This window comes from Maylandia zebra, linkage group LG7 (assembly GCF_041146795.1).
Source record: "Maylandia zebra isolate NMK-2024a linkage group LG7, Mzebra_GT3a, whole genome shotgun sequence".
Taxonomy (NCBI): domain Eukaryota; kingdom Metazoa; phylum Chordata; class Actinopteri; order Cichliformes; family Cichlidae; genus Maylandia; species Maylandia zebra.
This window is the reverse complement of record NC_135173.1, coordinates 26,421,131-26,431,659: the sequence shown is the minus strand read 5'-3', so window position 1 is coordinate 26,431,659 and position 10,529 is coordinate 26,421,131. Positions and strand designations below refer to the sequence as shown.

The 10,529-nt window shown below is 39.1% G+C and overlaps 1 protein-coding gene across 2 annotated transcripts; it reads left to right on the top strand.

Annotated features, from left to right (window-relative positions):
- The first annotated feature begins 6,616 nt into the window (after positions 1-6,616).
- On the top strand, positions 6,617-9,429 carry LOC101472456 (zona pellucida sperm-binding protein 3). Of its 2 annotated transcripts, none has more exons than XM_076887057.1 (9): positions 6,617-6,794; positions 7,307-7,603; positions 7,881-7,999; positions 8,129-8,232; positions 8,321-8,498; positions 8,610-8,727; positions 8,822-8,904; positions 9,121-9,209; positions 9,326-9,429. In XM_076887057.1, the coding sequence occupies exons 2-9, from the start codon at positions 7,406-7,408 to the stop codon at positions 9,388-9,390; spliced, it is 954 nt and encodes a 317-aa protein (XP_076743172.1). In that variant the 5' UTR covers positions 6,617-6,794; positions 7,307-7,405; the 3' UTR covers positions 9,391-9,429. The 2 variants fall into 2 exon arrangements, with proteins under 2 accessions (XP_076743172.1, XP_012775914.2); XM_012920460.3 differs by having other exon boundaries at positions 7,296-7,603.
- The last annotated feature ends 1,100 nt before the right edge of the window (positions 9,430-10,529 follow it).

The window sequence follows — 10,529 nt, the reverse complement described above, 5'->3', positions numbered from 1 at the left end:
CAGATACCTTTATTACATTTTTTCATACTGTTGTTTCTGCAATAATAAACAGGATTAATATCGTCTTGTTAATTAACACATTTAATATTATAACATAAATTACCTCTAAAATTATATTTTATTCAATTATTTATTTTATGGTTAAACATTTTCTGTCCTTTAAACATTGAATTGCTTTACTTTCTCCCCTCGACGTTATCATCTGTTCTAGAAAATAATAATGCTGAGCTGAGGGCTATGAGAAGATAAACATCACACTCTTATTCTTCTTGGGCACCTCCTGGACTTCCTATGTCCATCTGCTTGCCCTGAGCTGCTCTCCAGTTTGTGCCACTGATGTTAGACCTGTATGCGCTCTGCTCCACCCTCTGCAGTGCTGGTGGAGAAAGGATCTGACAGCGAGATTATGATGTTAGAAAGCTTTTAGTTACATGTACGTCTTTCTCTCTGACAGCAAAAGTTTTGGCAAAGGAACTCGTGGGGTTTCTGGTTTCACTTTGAAGGGAGTTATATACCGTAGATGCTCAGTGAACGACTCACCAGGCAACATGTAACAAGGCTTTCTTTTGAACATCACACTGATCTGAAGCTCACTGTGTGTGTTGTCGGGATAGACAAACAGTAGGTGCATGCATCACTGCTGGTAAAATGATCTCATTGCAGTTAACAGATTCACCTACAGACCAGCATAGGATCCGATTTTAGAATACATTTTTATCTACCCACTGATCTCACTCAAACTCTATCACGTTCAAAGTTTACTTGAAGTTTTCAAAGAACAGTGAAACACAAAAGCAAAAACAAAAGCAATTCCATGTGCAGGACCTGGAACAAAAAGCTACCTGCTAATTATTAAAATACTCAAATAGTAAACTTCTTGTGTGCAGCTGGTTAAAGGTGTTCCTGAGGTGCTGTACAAGTTACCATCATACTAGTAAGGACGCCCTCTTTCTTACACAACAAATTAAGTTTCATTTTAAAATTCAGTTATCTCAATAAGTAAGAAAAATATTGATAGCTTTAGTTTTATCATCTTCCCACAGTGCCTACAGTTAAAGGTGATACACTTGAAACCACTTCTTCAATCATTTGTTAAACATGTCAATAGATGTACTGTTTTATTACAGTATAACCCTGAACTCAGAAGTTCTGTACAGTTTGTTACTGCTCAATAGTATCTGACCTCAATTTGCTTAAATGTTTTGCCAGTCTTCAATGTAAAATTCCTTTAGTTGTATGATGTTCAAAAGTTTTCTTTGATCTAATTCCTGCACAACATTTCATTGGCATTAAATTCTAGACTTTCATTAAACTCATTTGTCTTAAGCAGTTCTTGGTTGGTAGTGTGATTATCTTGTCATTTTTTTAAAAAGTCCACTTTTGGTTCAACAACTTGCGGTCAGATTTTCCCAAATTACCTCAAAGCACACTTTGATACATTGCAAAATTTTAATTCCATAAATAAACCCAGCTGTTATCTCAGATGCTCTCTGCATCATCTTTAGGTTTCAATATGGATGCACAGACCAGCACATTTTTAGCCAAGTTTCTTGTGAGACTGTCCTTAGCTTTGCAAACAAGAACCAATCAAAGTGTGGGACATTGTCTAAGCCATGTGGGATGAGGGTAGGACGGGAAATAAAACACACACTTCAGAGGCAAACTGAAACCAGGTTATAGTAAAAGGTGTAGGAAAGATGAGTTCCTGAGCAAAGATTTAGTTGTTGGCACCAAATCAACCTCAGTCAATATAATTCTAATTGTACTGAACTGAGGATGTGACAAATTCTTTGTGCCAAGTATTTCCATGAAATAAGCAGATCATTTTATTGATAGTTAAAATTTCAGAAAGAATCAAGTGTTTACTTTTCATCAGCTTCTCCGTATATTGTGACCTTTCTAGATTTCATATACAAAAATGTGCTGCAGTTTATTTTGGATGATACAGATTAATAGTGGAAACATCTGTTGGTCTGTTTTAATTTTGTTTTTCTCCCCATAAAACAAGTGGCGACTGGTTTATTTCTGATTCTTTGTAACTGCAGGAGTCACACAACAGAGACAGAAGACAGAGTGCAGCAAGGTGACTGGAACGGACACCCAAGGTCAAAGGTCAAACAAGAAATGTGCTGCTCAGCAGATTCTACAACAGCACTCGCTTGTCTTCTGATGACCTCAAACCCAATCTGTCCAAGCAAGTGTGTCCGCCACCTCCCTAAAACGTGGTGGACATACACTGACAAAGCACAAACACACAGCAGAAAGTGTGTACACGCACACACACACACACACACACACACACACACACACACACACACACACACACACACCGTGTAAAAACAGTGTTGAACACGTCATCAACTTTCTAGGTAAATATATTTCTAAAGGTGCTACTGGCATGAAATCTATCTACAGCATTATTTAAATAACCCCGTCTCCAAATCTAACTAACCCCAGATATTGCTAACAGCCCATCCAATCCACAAATGCAAAGAAATCAAATCATTTCTTTGCAATCAAACCAGCAAAATCAAACCAACAAATTGTGTAATAATGAGAAATGACACAGGGATAGAGAGGTGCAAAAAGTCATGACAACAGCTGAAATCTATCAGTAATTAGAGAGCAAGCCTGCCACTTAGTGCAAATTAATATCAGCCGGTTCAGTCCAACTGAAGGCCTGTAAAAAGGTGTGTAATTCCCAACGTGTCACACAAGAACCAGCTCATGATTGGTAAAAACCAGTAGGCCCTTTCAAGATGGTCACAGCCTTATTGGTGCTAAACATATGCATATTACCCCAACAACACCACACCAACAGTGAAGTTTGGAGGTGGGAACATCATGGTGTGGGGCTGTTTTTCAACCAATGGCGCTGACACGCTTCATATGACTGAGGGAAGGATAAATGTGAACATGTACCGAGACATCCTGCCATCTTCCAGGATGATGAAGATGAAACGGAGGTGGATGTTTTCACCAAGACAATGATCGCAAACACACAAGGAAACTCTCAATTGGCTTTCGAAAAAGAAAAAAAAAAAGATGGCTCAGCCAATCACCTGACCTGAATCCAATTGAAAATATATGGAAAGAACTAAAGCTGAGAGTTTGCGGGATGGACGGAACCGTCAGGCTTTCATGGCCAAAATCACATTGTGTGTCCAAAACTGCTTACCGTCACCTTTGTTCATTTACAAAATCTGTACAGTATTCATCGCTACTTTACTCAAATAATGTAAACTAACCAGCCAAACAACAACTCACCCTTAAGCCTTTATGAGCTGCTGGGCCATTCCGGCCTCAAAGATCCCAGCAAGCTTCACTATCAGAGCCTCTGTTCAGTGTCCAGCCACGTTGCTACCTGATTCAGGTTCCCCTCACTCTTCTATCAAGCTCTCTCATTATCCAGAATTTCTTCTGATTTCTTCTCCTGGCATTCCTTTTTGCTGGCACCTTCCCTTAACTCCCAGTCCCAAGCTTGCCTACCAGTTACATATTTGCAACAATCTTTGACCTTTGTAACATACAGTCATCACTGGTTCCAGTGCATGACTTCTTTGGGGATCTGCCTGAAGCCGTTCCCAAACTGCAGCCTTGATTCATGCTCAAGCCATTATCTACTAGAAGTGGTGTCAAAACTAAAATGAGGATGTGGTCCCTGTTTGTCCCTTTGGCTGTGAGTGACTGTGCCCCATTAAAGCTTTTTTATTTTCTAAAAGAAAAAAAAAAGAAAAAAAAAACATTCTCCTCCATTAAGGTCATTCCTAACACTCACTGACATCATCATTAACAAACTGCTCCTTTTTGAAAAACATTAAAAAAACAGCCACATGTGCAAAAAAATAACATTTAACATTAAACTCAAACAACACTACACACACAAACACACACACACAGAGACAGAGACACACACACCTACCTTTCCTCTGGCTATCAGCAGTTAATAAATAAGGGAAATGAGCAGAAAGAGCTCATTAATATCAGTGAAGGTGAGCTGCTAACAGCCCCAGGAGACTGCTACTGTTTATACATGAGAGGGAGAGGGAGAGAGGGGTGGTGGTGGGTGGTGAGGGTGTTCTCCAGAGCTAAAAAATAAAACAACAATGCCACTCCTTGAATGGTCATTCGAGGCCGGCACCACAAAGCCTTTCAGTTTCTCTTCTTTTACACACACATGCATTATTAGCACATAGGCACCGCATTGACATTGCTCCACCGTGTATGAAGAGAGTTCCAAATATTTCCTTTTTTCCATTCCTGAGATATTTCCATTACATCACTATGTGCAGCACTTTCACGTCATAGCCTGGAGGTCCTGGGTTTGACTTTGGATAATTCTGAATGTGAGTGTGATCAGCTGTGATACCCCTGACGAGCTGCCACAGGTTTATACTCGATAGCTGAGATCTGGTTCTGGTTTCTGGTCCTCTCACTGTAGTCTCCCCTCTGTCTCTCAAGGTTCTCAGTTACAAAAAGAACAGAGCTCATTGTGTTTTTGTCCTTGTGCATGAATGTGTTTCAGCATTTGTTTTGGCCTGGGTGTTACTGTGACCTTGGCTGGACTAATTATTTCTATGCAGAACACAGAGGTACAGCAGCGACTCATAAACAGTTTTACGAGGATGGACTCTAGCAATTAATTAGTCTTTGACACACAAACAGAGTCATATCGAACATTTTCTGTCTAATTTTTAATATATTAAATAAATTATATATATATATATATATATATATATATATATATATATATATATATAAATGTGTATTATTCATTTTGATATGGCAAAAATAGAACAGATGTTGTTTCTTACGTTAAATATATTTATACTACGTGCGCACAGAGCTGGGTCTGAACTCATTTGTAATATATCTATATCATGGCTAAAGCACTTCTGGATGGATGCAAACTGCATTTCGTTGCCTTGTACCTGTGACATGTGCAATAACAATAAAGTTGAATTCTATTCTATTCTATTCTATTTCTCAATGATGAAATAACAACTGTAACGAGAAGCAACTGATGACAGCTTATTGCTGAAACATGTCTTTTTTGCCCTTTACTAAAAGTAGAGCAAGAGAGTGTGCTTTCTCTCTGTGATTTCTCTCTTTTCTCAAAGTAACAACTGAACCTCTGTGATGCAGCAGTTTTATTTAGCATATAAAAAAGCTGAGTGATTGTATAATACACTATGAAGACAATGCAAAAATGTTTCTTTACCTGTAAAGATTTTTTTTTGCTCCCTAAACTGGAAACTCTTTAATAATTCAAATAGTTGGACAACTTAGTGTTTAATTAGACTGTTCTGTTCCTCTTTTTTCTTTTTTGATGCCCTGTCAACAAGACCAGGTGGCCAGCATGTCCTGTAGATGTAGTAGAATGGAGTCCTATAGCAAATTATTCAAATTAAGACCAAACTGTCTGTCTTGTTAGACTTTATTTTAAGATGAGCCAGCCTAAACATTAGCATGGATGATCAGTATAATTAAATACACATAATATTTAATTATGTGTATGTCAATATCTGTGACATACACATTTTTGTAAGCAGTATTCATTCATAAGCATTGATTCATATAGATTCAAATAGGATTTTTATAATGTTCTGTATATCTGTGGGCTTCCAAAAAGCCTTATTGTTTATAAAATATTGCATTAAATGATTTTAAATTACTGCTAAATATTTTAAATGTGTTATTTTTGTGTTGGTAGATAGATATGCATGAACATTCAGAATGATGGACTCTGAAAGGGGTTAGCACAGGTTTATTGACAGGATGTGGCAAAAAGGCAAGAAAAAAAAAACACTGTCTGTATTGCTGCTGGTTCCCAGAGTGGGCAGACACTCGCTATCACACATACTTGAGGGTATCCAAAATGCTTAGAGGTCTGCACAGAAACAGAGGTTATTTCCAAAAGTGCAATGGCTGCTTCAGTCTTAAGAAACCATCTTGATGACCAGAAATGGTAGGTGAAACTTTGACAGGAAGGCGGAGAAACCCGCGCAACCAGGGTTACCTTTGAGAGAGGTAAACAGAATTTGCGGTATATGATACTGACTTCATTGTTGTAAAGCTGGTTCAACCACAGGTGAACAAAACGTTGTAAAAGACAACCTTAATTTCACTCAAATACCAACCAGCAGCAATAATACATGACTGAGTAAACATACACACAGAACCCAAAGGAAAAGGGGAACAACATCAGATTTGGACTTGGATTTGGACTGGCAATAAGTACAGGTCTCAGAAATAATACTTTCTGGGTTTGGGGGTGTTGATCTGCACTGAGCCAAGCTAATCCAAGTCTGGAGGTGGTGCCGGTGCCATGGCTTTGATCTGCCTCCTTCCTGCCTGGGAGCATTTCGTTACAGTTGTGAGCAGTGCCGATGAAAAGCTGATGTGTTTAAAAAGAAAATTGATGACAAAACAAATAAAGAAGGTCAGGAGGATCAACAGTGTGGATTCTATGGGGCTGCATTTCAGTCAGTGTAGTTGGGGATCTTATTTATCTGGTCTCCAAACAGGTAAACATGACTCAGCTGCAGAATCATCAGGTCAATCACATAGTGGGCAGGGCCAAGAGTCAGCTCTACAAAGCCACCTTTTGCACAGGTGAACCTGTTTCAAACAGATGAAACACAGCAAACACATGCCTGACAAAATGATCCGAATCTTTTTTTGTCTCGTTTGTGGTGCTTTAGCAGCAGCTCGGGAGTCCAACCAGATCCTCCATCCTGCAGCCAACAGGTTTGGAAACCACAGAGCAAACCAGCAAGTCCAGAGACCAGCAGGTACACAACACACGAAGTGATGATTTTTCATTTCTCTAGAAGTTAAATATGTATTTTTGTATATTACAAATAAATATAATCTTAATTTTATCTAAAATGATGTCAAATCAATCATCAGAGCAATAACATTTATGCTTACTGCATCATTTCTAATTCTGATGAATCTTATGAATTTCATTGTGTTGTATGCATAGTACAGTATAGGTGTTATGGTGTATGGTGTCGTACACAATTTCTCAGTTTAGTAGTGAGAAGCTGTAACTTTCTCACTACTGCTCACTGTGGCTTAATACCAAATGACTTTCATTGGTGCTACACTGGTAAGGAAACAATCCTTGGACAGTCTCTACTAAAATATTTGCAAGTTTTGTTTATTAAAGATATCTTTGGGTTTTGCAGACAAAAAACCTTTTTGAGACTGGGCTGGCTGTTGTTGAACTGCACAACTGTTCAGCACTAAAAGAACAAAACAAACTGAGAGAAGCCATATTTCTTTGTAAGCTGTCCAACAGAAGGAACCACCTTTCCTTGAACCATTGTCTTGGAGATTTCCAGCGGAACCAACTAAAGATGAACCTCGTTTCCCTCCAAACTTTGAGTTGAGAACTCCAATGGCACCTGAAAGCATCAAAGTCATCTGTGGGGAAAACTCGATCAGAGTGGAAGCCAAGAGAGACCTGTTGGGGTCTGGTGTTCTGGTTCAGACTACAGATGTCACACTGGGAGGATGTGCTGCTACAGAGGAAGATCCTAAGGCTCAGATTCTAATCTTTGAGTCAGAGCTTCATGGCTGTGGCAGTCAGTTACTGGTGAGGCTTAAATGTTCAAATTAATATGCACTTTCACCAAGGTCTGACATTTCCTTTTCCTGTTTCTTTGTTAGATTCTTCACCATCTCTGGTATTCAGTCGATAAAATAATTATGTTGGCATAAATCAATAGTGGTGTTTGGGTTTTAATTGTGTTTGACTTAGGAACTAGTCAAGACGAACTGCAGACCAATCAGTAGGAATATGTGTTCATACTAGTGTTTGTGTGAAAGTTCACATTAATGGAACTTGAAATGTTCTTACAACTATACTTCAGATGTCTGAGGAGTCATTCATTTATGTGTTCACACTGCTCTACACGCCCAGCCCTCTGGGGGGCAGTCCCATCGTCCGAACTATAGATGTCTCCGTCAGCATCGAGTGTCACTACCGGAGGTCAGGCTTTTTTATTTTTCTAACTCAACCAAAAGGATGTCTTTTTGATAAAGCTGGACCCTGAAGTCAGACTCTGTCAAAGTTTTTCTTTTTCAGGTGTTTGCAGTTGGGTTTTGTTTTGTGTTTTAGGAAGAATGATGTGAGCAGTGATGTGCTGAAGCCAAATTGGGCTCCTTTCAGTGAGACCAAAGCATCAGAGGAAAGTCTCTACTTCTCCCTCAGATTAATGACTGGTGGGTCTCTTTGTTGTTCACATATTACAGTAACTTTTCAGGTCCTCTGATTGCGTACGTTCTCTTCTTTTTGTGCTGTATCTTTCAGATAACTGGCAGTTCCCTCGTTCAAGTACTCAGTTTTTTCTGGGAGACATGATGAAGTTTGAAGCTTCAGTTGAACAGTTTCACCACATCCCTCTCAGAGTAACTGTAGACAGCTGTGTGGCAACTGTGGTCCCAAACGTGGACACTGTCCCTCGATACGCATTCTTGGGAAATAATGGGTCAGTTTACTGTACTCTGTAACCCAAAAATATGTTTATGTTGTTACTTGTATGTTTTAGCCTTGCTCTTCTAAATGTGAGTTTAATATGAGAGTTCTGTGTTGTGTACAGGTGTATGTTTGACAGTCAGCTGACAGGATCCAGCTCTCACTTCCTGCCTCAGTCTCACAAAGACAAACTACAATTTGAGTTGGAGGCCTTCAGGTTCCAGCACGGAAACAGTGGTGTGGTAAGATATGCAACAGCTTTCCTGCCAGGCAGATGCTGGTTTCACATCATTGCTCAGAAATGTAGATTTTGCTTCTTTGTATGTGTCTCGTTAGATATACATTACCTGCAGCCTGAGGGCCATGGAAGCTGCTGCAAATGTCAATGCCACCAACAAAGCCTGTTCATTCTCCAGTGGGTAAGACACTAGCAGTGTTACTACAAAACTCCCATCCTCAAATTTCATCTTCAGTTGCTTAAAAGGATTTTAATTTTAACTCTGTAGTATTTTAGGACTAGTACCAATTTCTTGATTAGAAAGATATAAATAATAATGGTATACTCATTGTATTTGGTGCACTCAGCTAACTAACAAGTACGAGGAGTAAGTAAGAGAAACCTTTTTGAATGACAGGTGGAGGGAGGCCAGTGGTATCCATCATGCCTGCTCCTGCTGTGACACAGACTGCAGGGCAGGCACAAAGAGCAGCCTGACTGTAAAGGGTAAGCAGCAACACACTCACTCACATAAAATTTACACGAATAAATATTTTTCTCAGTTCAAATATGAAAATCTATACAAATATTAAGGTTGATGTCACACTGTTTATCTGTTGAAGGTACAAAGTGGGAACAGGAAATGGCTGTTGGACCAATCACAGTAAAGGAGAAACCTCTAAGATGAAAAATGACTTTATTCAATAATAAAGGTCTTTTACACTAATTAGGCCCAAGTTTGTGTCCTTGGTTTGTTTGAAGATCGGAGTTAAATCAAAAAAATGGAAAACTTGTAGGAAACTTGTTTTTCTTTTTGAAATGTAATTTCTACTACGGAGCCGATTTTGAGGTTTAGCTTTTTGTTTGTTTAATTTAGGTGTGAATTCTTAGTTTTGTTCTAAGAGGAAATGCTGTTTCAGGATTAATCTGTTTATGAATATGAAATCTGGCAGTTTTAGTGTGAAAGAATTAGTTGGCCTGTACAGTCCTAAACCCTGTGGGAAGACTTCCTACCGTAGAAGAGTTAAAGCTATTGTAACAGCAAAGAGTGGGCCTACATCATGGTAAATACTAGATTAATAATCTAATGTCACCCTAGTTCATGTGCATGTGAGATGGATGAGCAAATATTTTTGGCAATGCGGTGTATTTCAAATCATTCAGCAGTTACTGGTGCTGCATAGGGCCAGCTACTCTGCTCTTCCACCATTATCCATTTTGAATGACATCACCTGAGTAGACACAGCTGGGAAAGCCTTGTCGCCATGTATCAGAGAGGGTTGTTCTCCTGACCTACACCATCAACTTCACCCTCAAGCCACCTTTCCTCATCACTGCTTGAGCTGTGGGGACATCAGCATCCATCATGGGCCAGGGGGGAGCTACCTGTCTGAGTCATCAGTCTCTGCTTTCAGTTTCTCAGGGGAGGAGAGGATGGCTGCTGACTGACCTTAAACAAAGGTCAGGCTCAAAAGTCTTGAAATTTAAATTTCACTGAATTGACCAAATAACTTGATCTAAAGAAATATTGGTGAACTTTGTAGAAAATTTAGTTTACTTTAAAAAATGTTTAACTGATACAGCCCGATGAATTCTCATATCTTTGCTATTTGAATTTGTGGCAACTTCACCTAATAAGCTAGTTAGTATTTACAATAATAGTAAGCTACAGTCGAGCTACTAAATTTGCTCATCTTAAATTTATCGATAAATATCCTCCCTAACTAGGCTCAGTGATGTGTAAATCCTTACATGAATAAATGCTGAAAGCTACACTCTGCCATTTTCAGATCTTGCAAAGCTGTCCAATGGACCAAAGGGGGACCT